The sequence below is a fragment of the Pezoporus wallicus genome, unplaced genomic scaffold (genome assembly GCF_028554395.1).
Source record: "Pezoporus wallicus isolate ANWC-B61680 ecotype Strahan unplaced genomic scaffold, APGP_CSIRO_Pwel_v1 contig_6155, whole genome shotgun sequence".
Taxonomy (NCBI): Eukaryota; Metazoa; Chordata; class Aves; order Psittaciformes; family Psittacidae; genus Pezoporus; species Pezoporus wallicus.
This window is the reverse complement of record NW_026637610.1, coordinates 76,560-99,040: the sequence shown is the minus strand read 5'-3', so window position 1 is coordinate 99,040 and position 22,481 is coordinate 76,560. Positions and strand designations below refer to the sequence as shown.

General features: G+C 45.3%; 1 protein-coding gene across 6 annotated transcripts in view; it reads right to left on the bottom strand.

Moving 5' to 3' along the window:
* MGRN1 (mahogunin ring finger 1) overlaps positions 1-22,481 on the bottom strand; it is a 56,874-nt gene that overhangs the window by 17,698 nt on the left and 16,695 nt on the right. For all 6 annotated transcript variants that reach the window (XM_057406510.1, XM_057406513.1, XM_057406514.1 and 3 more), the window contains exons 4-7: positions 21,742-21,888; positions 10,137-10,254; positions 6,295-6,361; positions 3,215-3,267 (exon numbers count right to left, since the gene is read on the bottom strand). In XM_057406510.1, the coding sequence (XP_057262493.1) occupies positions 3,215-3,267; positions 6,295-6,361; positions 10,137-10,254; positions 21,742-21,888 (385 nt within the window). The remainder of the gene's footprint in view (positions 1-3,214; positions 3,268-6,294; positions 6,362-10,136; positions 10,255-21,741; positions 21,889-22,481) is intronic.

Genomic DNA, 22,481 nt, shown 5'->3' with positions numbered 1-22,481 from the left:
GAAGATACAGGGACTGTGAGAATGAAGACCTTGCGCCCACTGTAGGAGAGGAACTGGTTCGAGACCATCTTAAAAATCTGAACATGCACAAGTCCATGGGTCCTGATGAGATCCATCCGCAGGTCCTGAAGGAGCTGGCAAATGAAGTTGCTAAGCCACTGTCCATCATATTTGAGAAATCATGGCAGTCAGGTGTAGTTCCCGATGACTGGAAAAAGGGAAATATAACCCCCGTTTTCAAGAAGGGGAAAATGGATGACCCGGGGAATTACAGCCCAGTCTCACCTCCATGCCTGGCAAAATCTTGGAGCAGATTCTCCTGGATGGCATGCTAAGGCACATGAAAATCAGCAAGGTGCTTGGTGACAGCCAGCATGGCTTCACTAAGGGGAAATCCTGCCTGACCAATTTGGTGGCTTTCTATGATGGGGCTACAGAGCTGATGGACAGGGGTAGAGCAGTTGATGTCATCTACCTGGACTTGTGTAAAGCGTTCAACACTGTCCCACACGACATCCTTGTCTCTAAACTGGAGAGACATCAATTTGATGGATGGACCACTTGGTGGATAAAGAACTGGCTGGATGGCCACACGCAAAGAGTTGCTGTCAATGGCTCAATGTCCAGCTGGAGACCAGTAACAAGTGGCGTCCCTCAGGGATCGGTGTTGGGACTGGTCTTGTTTAACATCTTTGTCACTGACATGGACAGTGGGATTGAGTGTGCCCTCAACAAGTTTGCCAATGACACCAAGCTTTGTGGTTCGGTTGATATGCTGGAGGGAAGGAATGCCATCCAGAGGTACCCTGACACGCTTGTGAGGTGGGCTGATGCCAGCCTTATGAAGTTTAACCATGCCAAGTGCAAGGTCCTACCACCTGGGTTGGAGCAATCCCAGGCACAGCTACAGGCTGAGCAAAGATGAGATTCAGAGCAGCCCTGTGGAGAAGGACTTGGGGGTGTTGGTCGATGAGAAAATGAACATGAGCCGGCTTCAGTGTGCGCTCGCAGCCCAGAAAGCCAACCGTATCCTGGGCTGCATCAAAAGGAGCATGACCAGCAGGGTGAAGGAGGTGATCCTGCCCCTCTACTCTGCTCTTGTGAGACCTCACCTGGAGTATTGTGCGCAGTTCTGGTGTCCTCAACATAAAAAGGACAGGGAACTGTTGGAACAAGGCCAGAGAAGGGCCACAACGATGATCAGGGGACTGGAGCACCTCCCATATGAAGGCAGGCTGAGGAAGTTGGGGCTGTTGAGCCTGGAGAAGAGAAGGCTGTGTGGAGACCTCATAGCAGCCTTCCAGTATCTGAAGGGGGCCTATAGGGATGCTGGGGAGGGATTCTTCATTAGAGACTGTAGTGACAGAACAAGGGGTAATAGGTTAAAACTTAAACAGGGGAAGTTTAGATTGGATATAAGGAGGAAATTCTTTCCTGTTAGGGTGGCGAGGCACTGGAATAGGTTGCCCAGGGAGGTTGTGAATGCTCCATCCCTGGCAGTGTTCAAGACCAGGTTGGACGAGGCCTTGGGTGATATGATTTAGCGTGAGGTGTCCCTGCCCATGGCAGGGGGGTTGGAACTAGATGATCTTAAGGTCCTTTCCAACCCTAACTATTCTATGATTCTATGACAAATCCAGCAAGAGCTCTACTCCATGACTGCAGAGGCTGGGCTTACTGCAACAGGGCTATGTTTGGATACTTGGAAAATAGCAACTAGACACACTCCTTTGTAAGTAAAAATCATACTTGCAGCATCAGATCCAAAGAATAAACTGAACCTTGCTACAACCAAAAAGTTATGTAGGCAATAGGTGGTGAGCACAGGTGAGTCTCACAGATATGGGAGGCAAACAGGCATACCTTCAAAATCAGGCTGTAATATGCAGGAAGCTGATGGTCTCATCTATTTTTCTCTCCTCAGAAATGGCTGAACAATCATTTTGCAAGACTGGGGTTCTCCACCTACCATACTTTTCTGCCAAGATTACAGATGGGCTCCAAACACCACAGCTTAACCCAAGGACCCACTGCCCACAGTGTCCTCTCCCTGGTGCTGCTGAACAACTGAGAGATTCCAGTGTGCTTTGTTTTTGCAGAGAAGATGGAGGAGGAAACTAGAAGAGTAAATCCCTGCACTAGTCCCAGGGGTGCTGCAGCTGCCCACCTCATCTCTAACTGCCAGAAACAGAACTACCAACAGAGTCAGTGCACAGTGCAGCCCTTCTAGCATAGGAAAACTCATCTTCTTCACTAACTCAAACAAAAAGCAACCTAGAAAACTTAAGAACATCTTCCAGCCACAGGGCTGCTTTAGGACTGACTGTGCTTCCTATGCCCTCTGACTCAGCTTGTCATCATCCACATTATCCAACCAGAAGGAACAAAATAAGACCTGACAACTTGCTCAAGGACATGTCAGGAATCAAGCAGATTGAGAAACAGAAGTCAGCCACATGCCAGCCTGGAATGGAGGCATTTCTAAGAGCACAGAATTGATGCTGTTTCCCTCTACATGCCCAACTCTGCTCTATCATCTCTTGCCTCATCTTAGCATATCACTACAAGTATCACTTGCCCAGGATATGTGTCTGCAGTATTACCACAACCAGACACGACATGATGCAGTTATGGATCTTGCAACTGTTTTCAGGATCCAAGTATCATGGGAAGAGATTCTGTTATGAAGGTTTGTGGCATACAGCTTGGCTTAGCCTTACCATGTAGGCATCAGTCAGCTACATCAAACATGCCACTGAAAAGTAGTGGAGTTCAAAGTCTTTATGCAGGATATACCCTAATTATTTACAAGGGCTTGGTCCTACGTGTAAACTAAGGCCACACAATGGCGCAACAGGGTCTGGACACATCAGATCCAGTTCTGGAAAGAGATTACGATGCCCTGGAAAACCGCATGGTAGCAGCTATGGTCAAGACCTTCCACCCTCAAACATCTCAGACACTGAGGCACACCCTCTCCCACTCACAGGAAACACCAGCTACAATTAGCTGAGTGACCAGCTGAGGTACAAATGATAATTACAGGCTGCACAGGAGCTGCTGCAAGCAATTATTTGTACAATAGCACGCAGTCAGGAACTTCAGTCAAGGGCAGGACTCCATTGTGCTAAGTGCTATATAAATACAAACTAATGACCCATGAAAACATCTACATATGCAAGGACAGGGACAGATGGAAAAAGAACTCATTTACCTTTTCAAATGCAGCCAGAAGAACATGGGCATGACCTGTCACCTCAACCACCACTGCAAAAATAGAAAGAGCAGTCCTGGTTAAACCTTGAAAACAGCACAAGCATAAAACTACCCTAAGCTCCATTTCAGTCTGTTCACAAATCCTGAACCACCATCTGTTCTATTTTCAACTCCTCTTGCAATTTAAAACTCTTCTTGTCATCTTGCACTCCTGCAGAGCAAGAACAAAACCCTGCTGGGCTCTATAGTGGGCCCCATACAGACATGCCTTCGTTATCTCGGGTGCTCCAAACTATTCCACTTTGTTTTCAGAGGCTGGAAAGGGAAAGTAAAACAAAGCGCTCAGTGGGACTCCACTCTCCCCTCAAATTCCTGTTTTTAATTACCTGAATTGATCACAGAGATTAATAAATCCATCTGGTTTAACTGCAGTTGGCAGCACTTCCAGACCTGTTATTTATCTCTTTATTTCAATCTAATCTGACGTGCTCATAAAACATTTATTTCTCATACCAATTCTGGACATAAAATCCAATCTGGACATAAAATCTGGACCAATCTCTGTCCAGTTCTCTGATTTTTTTCCCCAAAGAAAAACATCATATCTTCCCTCTTCCAAACTCAAGGCTTCCCTCTTAGTTGAACAGCACTGACAAGGGTCTGTCAGAGGTTTCAGTATTGCATCCATGATTCCAAAAGCAAATATAGAATAGAAGAAGCGGAGGTACAATCCCAGTCTCCTTGGCTCAAGGGTTTAAGGTTCTGTTCAGCTCCAACTGGTTGGAGCCTTTTGCTTAATTATGTTCAGACTCATTACACGGAAATGGAAGACAGAGGCCATAGAGGAGTCACGGAGGGAAGGGAAGTCATGTATCCACCTTGCCCTGCCCGGACCAACAAGTACCTGGGCTGTGCTCAGCACATGCAGAAGAGCTGGCAGAAACTATCAGCTCTGTGCCAAAAAGCTGAAGGAAGCAACTTCTGAGTTGTCTAAAAGGGAGGGGAGCTCAGCAGCTTCCTTTGGGCCTCCAGACCAGCAGAGACAACAAGAGGAACCATTCACTGGACTACAGCACAAAGATCAGGTTTGGGAACAGCAGCAGATGGGAGAAGAGAGTCCATGCCTGCAGATTTGCTGGTAACCAAGACCTGACATGACAATTTGGGTGTAATTGGGAACATAATGGCATACAGAAAAGGCGGCTAAAACTGGGAATCCATCTGCTTGCTCCCCCCACTGCCAGCCAAGAGCAAGGCTGCTCCAGCTTACTCAATACATGAAATTCAGGACTCTCCCAGCAGTTTGAATAGCCAAGAAAGATAGCAGGCATCGCTTGCCTCATATCCTCCATGGCATTCAAGCAGCATGTGTGGCTGGAGAAGTGCAGCACCTTCCCTCCCCAAAGGGTTTCTGTAACTTTCCCTGAGAGCCATACCACTGGCAGCAATGTGAAAGGGGTAACACTGCAAGCTCACATTCTCCATGGCATGCACACATCTCCTGTCAGAATTTGGTCCAAACCAACATCTCACTGACTGCTATTTTAATTTGCCATTCAATTTTATTTAACACAAGCAGTCACAGGCCAGCTGTAATTTTCCAGGTGCTCCAAACACACAAGGCCAGCTCCTTCCAGTCCCAGCAGTTAAAAACAGAACCAAAATACACAACAATTTCCTCAAATCTCACTCAAGTGTCACGTATTTTGTGCAGATACTCTCTCCAGGAGAGGATTTAAAAGCAATTGCCTTTCCAGGTTATTAAAAGAGATGACAGGACACTATTGGCTAAGACTGGGCATGGTATGTGCATAAATCTATGCTTCCAATGCTGCCTTCTGTTCTATTTTTGGTCCTTCTAGGCATGCCCAACATTCAAAAGTACAAATACCTTGCCAAAAGCTCCATAAATAGAGGGTGTTTTATATTTATGGTTAAGAAATATACTTTTATGTCAATTTTACTAACATTGCCCGAAATCACTAAATATAGATGCACTTTAGAAGTAGTTTCTTTTCTTCTATGTTGCACTGTGCTTTGTTAGTCACATTTTAAATTGGTTGACCCAATTTAAATTGGTTCTGTTTCACTGTGCTTGAAGGACTGTAAAATAAGGCAATGAATTTCTGGGCAATTTCACATCTATAACATAAGAAACTGAGCAAGTGACTGCACTAAACAGTGCAATCAACAATGGGTTTTTTTTTCCTTTCTAATTATTCTTATATATTGTGCAAAATGTTACAAACAGTAGAAGTGAAATGCTGGTCCTGCTAACCACATCAGGCCCTTGCTTTAGAGAACGTATGAGTTCCTTGTGTGCTTTTCATTGCTGATGCTTAGAACAAGTGCAAACACATGGAGCCCAAAAGCACACTCCCCCTAAGGGAAATACTGTGGAATGTAACAATCCAAGCACTTGTTGGACTTCCCCCTCCAAAATGGCAATATGCTTTAAAAATAATCAACAATATTATTTCTTATCAAAGGTTATGCTCTTTAATTGTAACCATTCAGCACCATTCAGAAGAAGCAGGAGAATCTTAAACTGCTGGAAGAAGCTGTATCTGTTTGAACAGTGGGCTAAGCATTTGAAAGCCATTTCTTTTTCTCTGACCATTCCTAGGGGAAGGCCCACCCTACAGTTAGCTATAGGCTTTATGCAGATAACTCACCCTTTAAAGATGGGGAAAAGACCAACTCCCTTCTTGCCTTACTAACTGCAAACGCAAAACCCAAAGAGAAAGTAACCTGCTCTGATTTGTTCCTGTCATTGATGGCAGAGCCAGGAGCTCACCAAAACACTATCCCAACACTAAATACCTGGTCATTTTTCCTGTAAAGAAATGAGGCTATTTTTAAAAGTGTGTTTCTATGTAAGAACCCATGGTTAGCTGGGCCCTTCCAATACAAGGAAGTTAAGGTGAAATCCTGAAATATTTTTATTCTGGAACGGTTCCCCAAGCCTATGCTACAAGTAAAGTGTTTTCATCGTTGCAGAATAAGGCCTGCCCTGAAGGAGTCACATAACCTCAAAGAGATCTAGATGACCATGGGAGCATACCACCATACGCTTACCATCTCCTTCATCCACCACTGCTCGAATAACCACAGGGAACACGCCACGATCCAAGTCAAAGTTCAGCTGAGGGAGAGAAATGAGAGGAGGTTAGACAATTCACACCAGGCTTGCCTGAAGACAATGCTCGAGATGGAGGTAACATCAGAGGAATGAAAGCACCTTCTGACCCAGTCCCTGGTCTCAAAATGACACAAAAGAGCAGGAGAATTTAAAATTCAGGCACCAACTTTCAAAGGGAGTCAACCAGAATAACTACAACATATATACATGTCCCTGCCCATGGCAGGGGGCCTGGAACCAGATGGTCTTTCAGGTCCCTTCCAACCCTAACCATTCTGTGATTCCATGATATACTGGCTATAGCATAGCAGTACACACTATTGCTCCCTACACTAGAAAAGAAGTCCTGACTCTGTATGAAGTTCCTGAAGACATACAGAAAAATCTGCAAAACTTCAAGCTCATGCAACACTTTAAGGAAACACCAGACCGAGTTCCATCTCTTGGCATGTTATGAAATTCAGGTCCTTAGCCTTCTAATTGGCGAGAGTGAAAATTTAAGATCTCACTTGAGTGCAAGGAAAACAGACTCAATTTCTTCCTTTGCCCTGCACTTCATTAAGGCACTTCAAAAGCTCCATGTCATCTTACAAACACAAGAAAAATGCAACCTTACAAACACGATCCTATGCCAAGAACGGAAGTGGCTCAGAGACTGGATTTCTGGTGGTTTTCATTAATTATTGGCTTGGATTTTTTTGTCTCATCTCTTGCCAAGAGAGAGGAAACTGTCATTTCACCAGGTATTCTGTTTTCAGTTGTTCAGTGAAAACTGAGACCCAATTCGAAGCAGCACAGCACGAATTGGGAGGCGCAGCACCGCTCAGGTGGTGATTCAGGGCTTCCCCTCCAGGGAAGGTGACCCTGACCATGAGCTTTAACATAGTTGTAAGTATTTCTCCTCAAATGAATTACAACCTAAATGTTCATCCTGAAATGAATGGTAACTGTACACCAGGAGATGATATGCCCAGTGAATGACCAGTCAAGTATGTCATAGCCATTAGCCACATGGCTGTGCCTCTGCCAAGAGCTGCCGGTATGTGCTTTGGATTGCAACAGCTCACCAGCCAGGGGAAGAGAGGACTGCAGTTCTGCTGCTCTTCTGTCCATAGCTGCATGTTCCTCGTGCATGTTACTTGCCTCTGGGGCTACTCGGCTTCTGCAGTGCTTTCTGGAAGTGACTCTTAGCTGTCTAACAAAGCTTTGCACACACACACACACACACACACACACACACACACACACACACACACATCTGTTCAAATGTGATTCCAAACAGGTATGTCCTAAAAGACCTTATGATTTGACCGAGCTTGTCTTCAAGCTTGAGGGACATTGATTTTCATCCTCTGTATAAGAGTTTCACATTTTATTCCTCTTTTAAACTACCAGAATCCATTCTCTTTCCAGAACAGCAGAGTAACAAAGCAAACACAAAAATCTCATTTAACCACTCAGTATTTGTTATAGAAGAGTTTCATTAAGCCACTATTTTCCAGCCTGCATTTTTGAGCCTTTATGGCATGCCACAGAGGGACATTCATCGAGGACAATTGATTAAAATTGCTGAAAGAAGTTTATGGTTTTGCTTTGCTTCCTGCTCTGATTTATCACAGTACGACAACACTTACTGTTTGTCAATTTGAAGGGAAAGTCACATCACAGATTTGTGGTTGCTTTACGACAAACTTTTGCATTCTCAAACAAAAGGCCTCTTTAAGGCTCCATTTCACATTCATTTTTACGGACCTGAAAACAACTGCCTCAACACAAGCCATACACTGTAACTTGCAAGCAAACCAGTATATTATGAAGACATAGTAAACTTTTATAAAGCTTTCCACCTAACAACCCAACAGAACATTATTTTCCCTTCTGTTGGCCAGCCAAGAACTACATCATATGCAAGTATTCCAGTGAGCAAAAACACAAAGTAAATCTGGGTTTTTTGGACAACACCAGCAGCAATACTGGAAAGCAATCTGGAGCATGCAATTGTACACAGCTCAGTGATAACACTCTGCCAGCTCTCTCAGTTGTAAGTGCTGCATTTCAGTGGCCACTTAAGATTTAGCTGTGTGCATTTTACTGGACTTACAAGGACAAGGACTGATATATACACAGAGCCAAAATAGGAGAAGAAACTCTTCCGAATCACGGTACTTGTTCTGTATTACCTCCACAATCAGAGCTCCCAGTAACACCAATGAAAAAAAAAAGAGGAGACAGAAGACACAGCAGAATCAAGCAAAAGGAGCTAGAAGCTTTTCCGTAGCATCTCTCCCTTCAAGCTGTCAAAGGAATGTGACTTTAGTACTTAAGACCTTGCTGGCAGGAACAAAGGTGAAAATTAAGTTTCTCAATTCTTTAAGAAGAAAGAGATCTGAGCTCCTACTTTCTAACTCTCTCAGATGACAGAAGGGGTTGAAAAGCAGCTCTTCCAGGCTTTTGTATGCTGAACTTGTGAAATCACATATTGGCAGAAAAGCCAAGACATCAGGAGACCAGACTCTGCAGGATTTTGGTAACCACCATGGCATTTGTTGAGACATGGGACTGATTATGGTTATAACTGTAACTTCGACACAATAGCTATTCAGTCTTTCAAAATACATGAAAGATTGCTTTTTTTCACTTTTTTTTTCTTCTTCTTTTTTTTTAATATTTGGAGTTATCTGTCAGGTTTTACTTATACAATACAGCCTTGGGTCAGGAAATGAGAACTGTATCATAGTTGATCTGGGACAGGGGTCCACAGGAACAAATACATTAGCAGTAGCTGCAGTCCAACTCCTCTGCATCAGGCATCTTTCATGGCAGACCTTCACAGAGCAAGGGAAAGATCAAGGCCTCCCTGCCCTGCATCACATGCAGGGGAAGTCCTTGAGCCAAAGCTCAGGGGCTCAAGAAGCAGTGACTGCCTGGGTTGGAATTTTGCAAAGATACTAAAATTAACAGGATTCCACAGATCTTGCTATGTGGTAACAGCCACAGAGTTTAATTAAAAGCAAGCCTTCCTTTGTTTGCAGTTATGGGTTAAATTAAAAGGAGGAAAGGCATTCCCTTGTTCACCAATAATGCACCAGTGTGAATCTGCCTCAGAAGGGAGAGTATCCCCCCACCTCACTGTACTGCTACATTCAATAATGCAGAATGTAGCCCTTCAACAGCAGCCTTCTAGAGCGATAATCTATAAAGTATTTTGACTGCCCATCCAACCAGTAAAAAACGTTGAGAACGTACTCCCAATATATGTGTATTTATTATTTATAAGATACATAGGAGCACTACTGAAGTTCCTCCCTGCACCCCAGTGAGCTGTCTTGCATGCACCCTGCTTCGGAGAGCAATGGTCCAGGGGACCAGCAAAAAAACCAAAACAAAACAAAAACCCCACCAAGACAGACATTTGTTCCCAGGAGCTCTTTGGCTGTTCAGGGAGACGAAGGCTGAGGAGTGGCAGGTTCCTCCAGGAAGAGCTCCAGTACCAAGCTCTGCAGTCTCCCTCCTACACTAGACACTGGGATGCCAGCTGATAAGTGATATCAAAAGTTGCTTCTTTGGGTTTCTTCCCTGTTTGCTTGATCTACCTGCCAAATTCCCATACAGTGTTCATATCTGCTCCTCCTGGGGCCCCATTCATCTCATACCCACAAAACAGGCCATGGCAGCTGGGAAAGGGTTCTACAGCCCTAACTTCATGGCACTAAATGGAGTCTAGTGCTTCTGGGACAACAAGCTTGTGAAAAGAAGGGGATGCTGAGAAAAGACTTACCTCATCATCCTTCCAGTCTGAGAAATCTATCTTGAAGGAAGGCAAGGAGAATTGCTGGCTTACCCCTCTCTTGTAATGAACCGTCTCCGACTGCAGAGAGGGATTCTTTGTGCTGTATCTGAAGAAAGGGGGGGAAAGAAAACTTGCTGTAACATGTGATTGCTCTCAGCTGGGCTCTCATTCATTCCCGCCTGTCCACCCTTCAGGAATCACAAGTGGCAGCTCTAAGAGGCAGAGCTGGCAGGGGCTGGCAGCCATTCAGTGGGGATACAGAAAAGGAAGAGGAACGTCAAAGCAAGAAGGTGAGCACAGGGAAGGGAAAGCAGCACAGACAGGCAAGGTCTGATTGGGTCCATATTGACCTGCCTGGGAACACCAGGTGACAGAGGAGTAGAGTGGAGTGCAGCAGCCTGGCAAAGGCTGGCTCACTAAATCCAGGGCCTAGGCAACGCTGGCTTTCAGCCCAGAACACAGTTTTACTTTCTGCAGGGAGCCCAGGAAGAAGCAGCAATGATCTAACAGTGGGAACACACAACCCAGCACAGTGGTGAAAGCTCTCCCGTGCCTCTGCAGGACAGCTCTGCAGTGAGAAACACTTGCTTGGCTCACCATCATCCTGGTAAGCAAGAGCCATTCCAATTCACTCCTCTATTCTTTGTGCGCTTCCCCAGAGGTGTTGCAAGGGCAACCAACATCACCAGACACACACCAACCAGTCCCCGATGCTGGCCACCTACAGAAGAGTCACAATTCCGCTGCCTTGAACCCAGCACTGAAACACCAGTACTGCCATGCTGGGATGAATATCTCTGGCACGGGACCATAGCTATCATCCACCATCTTCTGCATCCAGAGACCCCCAGCCGTGTCTGTCCCGGGAGAGATCTTTCGTTGCCCACTGACTGTCAGTACAATGCACAGTGGGCTTCAATGGTAAAACAGGATCAGGAAGTTTTCACCCCTTTCTGAAGGGTGATTTCTGAGCTGGATAGGCACAGCCAATTCTGGCACCGGAGAGGAGGCAGCAAACTGCAGAACAGGGTGGGAACATCTGAGGCTGTTTTTAACACCAAAGCCTTTCCTGTTGAGCTACCAACCATGTGTTCAGAGCATGTTGACAAACCAGAGAGAAAGTGAGAGATCCTTGCCCAAGAGGCTTACACTGCAGAAACAACAACCTCCCCCGGCACAGTGACGAGACAGGTCTAGCTCCAGCTCGACAAGACAGACAGCCAGTCATAGTAATGGCATGTTATCTCTTCTGCACACTAACCATCACTTCCTAAACAATACTTCACACGGTGAGACTGAGAGCGTGCTGGCCTGCAGCCACTGCACACTGAACAGCTACAAGCTTGAAGCCTTGTTGACCATTCAAACTTGATTGCCACTGTCCCTGATGGAGCAGACAGCCCAGGGACAGGCTCCAGGTACAGGTGTCACATCAGCACCAGGAACTTCAGGCTGAGGTTTTCCTTAATTCAACCTGGGATGTCACACTGGATCCCCTACAACCAGCTCCTCAGATCTTGCTGATTCCATTTGTCAGAGAATACGTGGGCAAGTACTACTGCCAGACCTGCTGCAAAGGAGACAACAGCAGAGGAGATCGAGGCATTTGCTGTGGCAGAGTCAGTGCAGAGCCCCATCAAGCAGAGCATGCACAGAGGCAGAGAATCCCTGCTTGAAAACATCATTCTGTACTTTTGAGGACATTCAGCTCTTCTGAAACACAGACACAACTTACAGTTCACCAGGTACTTAAGCAAAGGTTGGAAGCTCCAAGTTCCTTTGGCCCAGCTACACTTTATGGAGGAGTGCAGCACACCAGAAGGGGATGGCAATACAAAGCTTTTCTACACCCAAGGTAATACCTCCTGGTTTCTGTAAACCAGGAGCAAGAGGGATGGGTAGCTCATTGCCAGAGGGGGTGAAGCAAAATCCGTGGGAAAAGCCTATGGGACAGAGTCAACCAAGAAGTGCAGAACTGAGCATTACAACAGAGATGTGAAGACTGGGCTGGAGGATGGCAGAGATGATTACAGAGGACATGCCTGAACCTTAAAACTCAGCTTCAAGCGATGCTGTGAGTGAAAATTTGACACTCAAGACCTTTAGCTCACAGAGCCAGTGGGCTACCCTCCTGGGCTCAGGCCAACCAGCACTGTAACACAGAGCTTTAAAGCACAATGATTAGGATGCATTCTGCAGCTGAAGGATAAGAATATGGACACCAGAAGATGATGAATACCTATTCATTCCTCTCAAACCCAAGGAGGAAAACCCAGGCTCTGCACTGGCATGAACTGCTGCCTTTCTCTGGAAAGCAACTGTAGTACCTGCACTGTCTGAGGACTCAGAAGTTTTATCAAGTAGGTTCACCATGTACACTCTACTTTCCTGCCGAGGCAGGTACATCATGTTATTTATGCCAATACCTTACCCTCAAAGACCATTCTGTACTGCTCTGAAATTGTGCTGCTTTACTAGAAGATCTCACTCCACCCTTTGCATTTAAAGCATAGTGTGGGAGAGATCAGAATGACAGGTCTTTTATGTGTGAATTACAGAGCGAGCAATTGAGTGAAGTTTTATTTACTGACTTGTCAAGCACAATGAATAGAGCAAGCCTGTATCTAGCTCCTTTTGTGGTGCTCTCAAAGCTTCCCAGCTCTGCAGAGAGGCACAATTCTCCCTCTACAGCTGGGAAAGCAGGGGATGGAAGAGTGACTTATCTAAGGTGACAGCAAGTCAGGAACCCACTGGAAATGAAGTGCAGGAGAGAGAGTGGAGCTGGGAGAAGGGTGTAAACATGATTATGATGCACGCCAGGAAAGGCGCAGGACCTGGACTTACAGCACCATAAGCTCATGCCAGTCTACAACAGGAAAACAAGTAACCCTGTTCCAAGGAAAACAGGGTAGGACAATGCTCTCGTAGACTTGCTGCTCTCACTATCCCTGACAAAAGAAATAAACCAGGTACATAGATTTTCTGAGCTGAAGAGTATGACAAAAACACCAAGGAGACTTTCCCAGGTGAACCAAGTGGGCCTTATGTTTCAGACTGTGTCACTGCCTAGGCCCCACTGTCAAACCTTATATCATACTTGGATCTGAACACCCAGACAATGCTGGGGACCAGCAGCCAGTGCTGAGGCTGCCGAGCACTAGCAGGATCAGAGCCTGGTGAACTCCCTGAAGTGCTGATCCCAGACTGCCACAGAGATCAACCCTTTCTGGGGTGATGCACAGGATCCACTGCACAAGTACACCCTCCTCAAGCTGCACAGCAGCATAACTTGGCAAGCTGTTAGAAAGCAAGTATCCTGCATATTAGCATCTAAGTGGACTCTACCCACTCCCAGCCCTTTTTGTTGGCACCTGCTGTATTTATAAGTGTTCTACTACCTGCCTGTGCTGCTGTGGGTTTACAGCAAACAGCAGTGGAGAAGCTCTGTAGAGTTGTGGAGATGTGTTATAGCAAAGGAGAGCATGTATTAAGAATAAAGGATAGCAGAGAAGCAACGCACCGCCTCTCCCTGCATAAAGGCTGAAATCTGAATGTCTGGGCTGCTGTTTATCAGACTGCACCAGGCCAGGTCTCCATCCAGACAGGAGATGTAACAAAACCATCTCGTGAGCACTGTCAGCTCAGGACACTGGAGAAATGGGGTCTGTCCTATTAGGTCAGGACCAAACAGAAATCCCTGGTCGCATCTTTTTAAACCTCTTTCTTTGCTCAGGTACCCGACAGTGTGAGAATCACCAGTAACAAAAGGTACCACACTGCTGACTGCAGCAGCAGCCCCCAGCTCTGTCCTCAGGATTCATGCAGTCCCTCTCCTTCTGTAAGCTCTTTGACACACCTTTACTCTCAAAAAGCAAAGCATACACTCCACACTGACTCCTTCCTCCTCCACATCAAAGCTTTACGCCCCACCAAAACCAGCTGTGTATTGGAGAACCAGCAGGCGATAAGCCCTGTGACTACAGCACCGTGATTTCTGAGAAAACAAAAAACAAACTATACTATTCCACAGTCTCACTCCTCCATCATCATTTCAGAACCACTCGCTACCCACACAGAGAAACTCAGCTTGTGGCTCACAGTCTTCTCCCTGTAGGCAGTCCAGACTTGCTACTGGGCATCTGCAGACCTTAAGTAGCACCCAAGCCATCAGTGTCATGCTAATGTTAGGGAATCTCTGGCTATGCAGAGTTAAATTTCCGTCGCTACATGCTCACTGGAGATGCAGCATGACCATGTGGGTATGTTCCCCCTCTCACTCATGTCCCCAGTGCCTGGGGAAGTTCTCAGCAGTCTGCCAGTCCCAGCTCATGCAGACTTCCTCACTGCTGTGTTCCTCAGCTCCGCTTGGCACTGGAGCTGCCTCGAACAACTGAAAGATGATTTCTGTTACCACAGGCACACTGGGACCCCTGATCAAGCAAGGATCCTAGCCAGCTTGCCTCAGGGTTATGCAGAGCACTGTCCAAACCTCATTCCTCACAGAAAAGCAGAATGCACAGCAATGTTTCCCTACTTTTGGGGAGTTTTACCACTTTTGACTAGTAACAGCTGAGAGACAGACTGTGCTTTGAAAAGCCTGTGGACAAAATGAGAGAGTTCTCTTTCTTTGGCACAGGTCCACACATTGCATGGCAATTTGCAGCAAGCTGAGACAAGACAGAGTCACATGAAAGCTTTGGAGGGTACTCAGGAACCAATTCTTCCACTGCTGCAGGCTGTGACCACCTGGCAGGCTCCATGCCTTCTTAAAGGTGATGAAGAGGGAACCAGTCATGTTCTGCTGGCATTCAAAGGGCACAGGAGACAGGAGTTGACATGGAGCAAGCATCCTGGCTCTCTCTCCCCTTTCATTTTGGGCCAGGATCTCAGGTCAACTTTTGGAGAACAGGGAAGTTGATTTTTTGGAATTGGATGATCTTAAGGTACTTTCCAACCCTAACCATTCTATGACTAACAAGTGTCTCAACTCAAAGTGATTTTTGTTGGTAACAGAAGCACTTCCAAAATATAAGAAGGCCATAGTGCTGGGCCTCAGAGTTAGATAAGACCCAGCCCAGCGCAGCTCCCACACAGAGCACGGAGGTTTACCTGGTGCTAAGCTGGTGCACTACAGTCCCTGACAGTCTTCTCCTATTTCTTTCCAAGAACGAGTTTCCACTCCAGGCCAGGAGGAAACAAACACCTTAGCATGCAGCTGAAGCCCTACAGAGGTCTGCCTTCAGCTGCTGAACTGACTGGTGATTGCACCAGGCTCACGACTCCAGCCAGGCTTCAAAGCTGGCAGCTTACACAACAGCTACACAGAGCATACAAAGGCCAGAACTCTTATTAAAGACAGAGGGTTTGTCTGTTCAGTGAAATCTATAGAATTTAGCTCTCCAGCCTGTGAACTCTGCACACCACAGCGTTCCCTTGGGGACTGGTGTCTGCCTGGATCAAAGCAGGCTTCGGCTGTAAAGGCTTGTGCCTAGCAAAAAACAGTGCTCTCCTCTGATTTCTTCACACAGAAGGAATCTCCCTGCACAAAGAATTCATATTAATCACCAGTCCACAGACAAAAGCAGCAAGGGCACCTTTCAAAGGCCCTGAATAGAGAGCTGCTATTAAATAACCAAAGGAATATCTGAGTCCCTCTGCCTCTCCTACAAAAGCTTTAGTGAAAACAGCCATGCGCCAAGCTACCCACTTCAGCTAGATTTCATTTTGTGAACCAACTATTCAAACTTCCACATGCAGACAGAATATATAATCATTGCACTGTCACGGCCACCATCAGCCTGTGGTAGGATGTTTGCAATGAGTGTAGCAGGCATTGCAAAGCAAACAAGGAAACAAGATTTAACAATGAAATATATCCAGTACACCCATCTGTGCATCAGCAACACAAACAGCACACCCTGAAAAAGGGCAAGCATTGCAGAGCTACACTGACCTATTTTCACTGTGTTTTCTCTTTGTAATGAGAAAACAGAGCTTGGCATCAATACCAGTATATAGAAGAGAACCTTTTCTATCCAAAGAGGAAGATCTTATTCATAAGAATGGGCTGCAAACTCAAACTTCCCATGTCATATTTAACATCAGCTCCTGATCTGCCCAGATTGCTCATGCCTTTAGAGCTGGCTTTTTTAAGTTCTTCCATCTACAGGGCTGGTCTGACTTCTTCCCCTGGGGAAATAACCGCTGCTGTCATGTTTTAACTACACACAATCCTTCCTGCTAGTCAGCAGGATAGATTCCTAGAGCTGGAAAAGTCCCAGGGGCCCTCCCAGGAACAGGCTAACAATGTGAACATCCAGGCTTTTGCTAGAAAAGAAAAGGATACATTTGTACAGCGCACACAAAAAGAGAATATGACCATCTCTACAATCTGCTCCAAAAACCACACTGGTCTCCTAATACATCTTTTGTACACATCTGAGTGTAGAAACATGTAAGCCAGTTCCTGCAGGAGAAAGCAGACTACAAACTGGGAGTCCTTCAGCTGTTCTCTAGGAGCAGTTGAGGGGTACTGCCAGCCCTGAGGTGGAAATGCAATGCAGAGCACCTTGCATTTATCTGGGGGGAAATGACCTACTTATGGGCAACCACTAGTGAGTAGCTGATGTACAGCTTGTACATCTGCATGTCTGTGCCTCCTCTATGCACTAAGGCAGAGGTTCTCATGCCATTCTCACACCCTACCTAGGGCCCATCCTGGTCACCCAGGCTGAGATGGCTGCGCCCTTCCTTGCTACACATGCTGATCACCCCTACCACAGGCATGCAGCTGCCTCTCCGGCTGGCTAGTCTTAAACCCCAGTGAGCATCACAGATTCTGACAGCAAATGTATCTCTGCTTGTAGGATATTTCTGAAGATGACAGATACTGCTGTGCCTCAGGGACGCTGAGCGATACAAGGCTTGTCCTCGCAGGTGAGCAGTCAAGCTGTTTTGAGTTTCTCCAACCAGAGTACTCCTTGCTTTCTATCAAGCTGCTGGGAAACTGATGCCAAAGGAAAGAACAAACTGAGAAGTATCACTCCAAGCCAGCCAGATCACAGATCCTCAGGTGAGATGCTGTGTCCCCTCAGGTGAGCTCACTGCAGGGGCTGCCACAGGAAACAGAAGCACAGCAGAACAGTTTGAGGATTTCCAAAACCAAAGAAAGTGGACAAAGACAGAAAAATAAACTGAGAATACAGGGGGTCTTGAGCTGTTCAGAGGCAGGCCACTGCTAATCCCATGTCATTAAAGAGACTCTGGACACCGGCAGGTCTGGTCTCTGATACCCTTGTGGTAAATACTGGTCCTCTGAGAACTGATGTATTTTACTCTAGAGTCTTTATGCTCACTACAAAGTAATTGGGCAAAATATATTCAGAAGTCAAGAGAAGCAGTTCCTTCTAGGTTTAAACTAATTCCCATTTCATCCAACAGGCTTCTACAGATATCTGTACTAACACCAGAAAATGCTGGATACCTTCCCCTGGGCATGGGGCTGCAGAGGTGAAGACACCTCTACAATCATCACAGCCACACATTCACCTCTCCAGACTTTACTGGCCAACTGTGGTCCCACAGCGGTGGCAACACAGCTCCCTGTGAAATTCAAGAGTTCATCAGTTCAGGACAAGAGGCAGGTGGCAGTTGGAAGCTACACATTCCCAAGAACTTGGCTGGGAAACAGTATAGCTGAGCATATCTCCCAGCCGGACTGCCTGGGAAAGCCTGCTGAATGCTCCTTTGAGACAGGTTAGGACAGGCAGCACATACTGATAAAGGCACCAGCTTTTAAATGGAGCCCAAACATCTCCAGGAGGAAGCTTCCTGGCTTGCAGAGAGAAAGGCTTCCTGTGGGTCACAGAGCGCAGCTAATCCTGAAGGCAGGCCCATGACACAGAGTGCTGTGGCTCTCAGATGAGCAGAGACTCTAGAACAAGCAATACCTCTGCTTAGGGAAAGCCACTTTCCCTCCCCTCCCTCCTCTCACCCCAAACTGCAGGCACGTAACAACGCGCCTAGCAGGAGTTTCACATGAGCAGGAGCACTGATACTATTAGGACCAGTGTTTGTTTCAGCAGAGAAGCAAGAATAACTTGTTCAGTGCTTCTGAAGAGCCATGCTGCAGGCTGGGGATGAGAAGAAAATCTCTGATTTTGCAAAGGGTCCAGAAAGTTTCTCCCATTTTAGGATTTAGCATCAATTCAGGAGAGTGGAAAAAAAAAAAAAAGTATTTTGTTTTAAAAGCATCTTCTTCCCAACCAAGTGCTGAACACAGCTATAGAAGAAGTTTTGAATTTCTTGACAGTGCAGCTTTTTCACATGCTTGTTCCTTTGATGTAGCTGTTAGCACCAAAAGAAATTGAGAAAAAGGAAAATCTACCAGCCCAGGCAGGGGGAAGCTGCCTGGGGGGAAGCTGCAGTCCTATTTGTGCACTAGGAATGCACTCACTCCTCTCAGAGCTTGAAGAATGCAGCCCAGTTTGGTTTTTTTTTTTCCACTAGAATTTGAAAAGAATAAATCAAAGTAATTATTGCACTGCCCTTTCAGAACTGCTTTGCAAAGCTGAAATCAGAGCTTCAAAAGGCTTTTACTAGCAGCCAGCAAACCCAGAGAAGCAGAGATGCCTACTTCAAGCAGCTATACTAGCCCCAAGACATGCTTCATAAGCCACTTCCACAGGGAAAAATAGCCTGGGTTGACTTAAACCAGCTTATAAAGTCTATATTTGTATCTTGCTTCCCGCAGCCCTTATTACCTACACATCTGCATGAAATCAGGATCAAGCCTTCCAAAAGGTTCCCTGGCCTTTGGTGCAGCCCCCCACACCTATATAATGTTTATTGTCCAAGAACTCCAGAGCAGAGACAGACAGCTCATCACTCCTATACTATGGGGAAATAAAGTATGACCTTTTTAATAAAAGGCCAGCAGTGGAAGCAAGAGCTGAATCCAAGTACTTTACCTTTTGATGTAAAGGTTCAGTGCATGGGGCAGCACTGCTGCCACCCAGGCAGGGCAGCACATTGTGGTCAGCTACATTTTGTTAGCGAGGTAACGACTGCTGTCTACTGATCCTGGTTTTGTGCAGAGGCAGGTAGGGTTCATGAACAAAGGCTTCTTTTCTGGCATTTGAATAGAGATCTCTCTCAGTGAACCATGGAAAGCGTGGATTAAAACATTCAGGTTTAAAAGAATATTTCTTTGAAGGTGACAGTTGTGTTAACTTTAAGATGCTCTACCTAGGAATTGTTCAAATTAGATTTAAAAAGCAATTAGGTAGCTCATGTTTGCTGCATAAGCATTAAAGAGCAGACAACAGCACTGGTGACAGTCACTGGCTGAGTGCATGGCACTGATTTAAGTAATGTGTTCTTTAAGTGAACCAGAAACCATGATTTCCTCCTTCAATCAACCAACAGAATTCTGAGAGGAGAGCTGAGAGTTAGAGAAGACACACTCTATCCAGAAATTGTTATATTCAGCAACTATAATACTTTCATTAGGCAATTATTATTCAAGGCACAACTTGACAAGATGGTCTTTTATGAGTCCAACACAGAGCAGTTTAACCAACAAGAATGCTACACTGCTGGTCTCAGGTGACTCAGTTGCATTTCACCCCAACACAGGCTGGTTCAAGACACAGGTTAAAAAGAACATCTTTCTTTTTAGAATAACTTTCTTTTTTGCCATTTTGACACAACAAAAAGCTTAACTAGGAGTCTGGAAAAAATACATTTTAAACTACACGCATAATCTTTACTGACTTAAGCTCATTGTAAAAATGTAGCACAAAGGTTGATGTGAAGCTTACTGGGTTGTAAATACGTAAATATGTAAATACGTAAATATGTAAATACGTAAATATGTAAATAGATGTTTCGGCATTACTGATAAGTGACAAAGACAGTCTCCAAGTAAATCAACAAGTGAATGTGCAAAACAAGATTAAAATCAATGATTTAAAACAAGACTTGCTGATTTAAGCCATGGCTGAAGTCTGACAATGTAAATACATCCACCCTGGCCACAGAGGCCCTCAGCTCTTCCCATTAGCCCACAGCAGGTTTCCTTCTTGGGTGAAAAAACAAGGAACATTGCGAGGCAGCACAAGGGACACTGGCCACCTCTCCACATTGTACCTGTATTAAGAAAAGAGGACTTCAATCTCCAAGGCTGCCATTCCAAGACCTTCACTAGCACTAAATTCACAGGAAACCTAAGGACCCAAGAGACAGAACATGGAAACTTTATTCTAAGGTATCCTGCTTCATTCAGCTCTGCTCAGGACAAGCTGAATCTAAATAGAAAGCATTTTCACAGTTTGTCAAGAGAGATTTTTCAAGCACTTAAAAGGAGCTAATTTATTACCTCCCAAAAGTAAAGGCATTCACAGGCTTCAACAGAAGAAATGAAGTGGCCTAAGCAAAAATTCTGGATTGGGATATCCTCCAGTTTGGAGGAACGCACATCTGGATGGCAGCTTTGAGCCTGTCTCATTTCTAAAAATACACTGTTCATTGGTCATTAGTGGGATGTTTATACTTTGCATAAAACATACAAGCCATTTTATGGTTTGTCATACATACTTCTCCCTGCTGAAACCTCTACAGATCCCTCCAATAAAACATAAGTAACCCCCAAATTCAGAGCACCACTGCAAAAGCCATCAGCATCATGCGCACAGAGCCACTGATCAGCCAAAAGCCTCTACCAGAGGAAGCCAAGAGTTTCTGCAGCCTGAATCTTCCTTTACCCATAGACCAAGAAGAATTATTTGTCCCATGGCCATGGGAAGCCTGCTGTAACGTACCAGCAGCTCATGTGTACCCAGCTCACACCAGGGAAAGCACATTTCAGCCACCTTATTTCTTAATACAGAGAGAAAATTTTGCATAGTGTTATGGGATACAGTGTTGATTGGAATGGATTAAACATGCAGATTTAGATAAAAAAGGTTTGAAAGCTGTAGGGATGCACTACCAGGATACAAGAAAGACTCCATGGATGACAGTTTGACCATTTCTACAGCTAGTCAAAGACTAATACATGTGCTTGGCAGGAAACACAGTTTCAGGCAATAAATCCTCCTGATAACCATTTCCCAGCAGCCTGTGTTGAGGGGGTCATTCATCCCAAAATAGGCTTTGGGTGAGCCTCAATTCCACAGATTTGCTATGTAAATGTCAGACTGAGCTTTACTTTGGTGGCCTAGATGCTCCCATCACAGGGATCATAGAAATCCAGTGAGTCAGGTGATCTGGGTTAAAAACAGGTACTGTTTGAAGGGAAGGGTGTTTGTTTTTTTTTTTTTAATTTCATAGAAAATCTTGCTGACAAAGCACACAGCTGTGAGTTCCTCTCCTTTAATGCACACAAAATGGTTTCTCCACACCAAAAAACAAACCAAGAAAGGAACAAAAGAGAGGACATTGGCAGGAGGGAAGTGAAAATAATATTCAAAGCTATGAGAATATATAAAGCAAACCAGAAAAAGATTAGCCTCTCCACCCTCCATGGCAGCACTGCCCTGCTCATCAGACAAGAGCCTGTGCCCCTCCACATGCCCACACGCCCAGGACTTACACTGCCATGCCACCAACAAACTCCTCTGTAGCCTGGCAGTAGATTGTGATGGCGACACGAGCATCTGCATCAAATGTGAACTCCAGGCTGTACAGGACTTTCTGCTTCCCATTCTCCTCAGTAGGACTGTCAACATCATCTTTATACCTGAAAGACAAAGCCAGAGGATTAGAACATATTCTTATGAGATGTGATCAAGATCACTCTGGGAATCAGGACAAGAGTACTTCAGTGGAGGTGTTCTGGGCACGCAAGGCACCATAGACTTCCACTGGGGCTTCCCAGAAGACTTTGATTCTTTCCTCCAAGAAAGGTTCTTCCAAGATTTGATTGAAATTATTCAATTGAATTATGTAGTGATGGTGTTGAAGAATCTCACTGAGCCTTACAATGCTGGGACACAGAATGAGACAAGAAAGTGAACTCTTGAATGTCAAACCCTAAGATAAGAATGTCAAATCCTAAGACAAGAAACATTCTCCCTCCTTTTAAAACTTCACATTAGACTCAATGTTTAGGCTAAAGAAATCCTGCACGGGCCTGAGAAGTCTGAAGCCCAATTCTTTTAACTCTGCAAATTAAATGGCGCATGACAGGCAAAATAACAGGGTTTCTGTAACACAAAACTCCTGATGAACAAAAGATCACACTTATCTGTGTGATCAGTATCAGACAGAAGATTGATATTCAGCTCAGAAAGTATCCAAACACAGGAACTTCAAATACCTTTAAAAGTATAA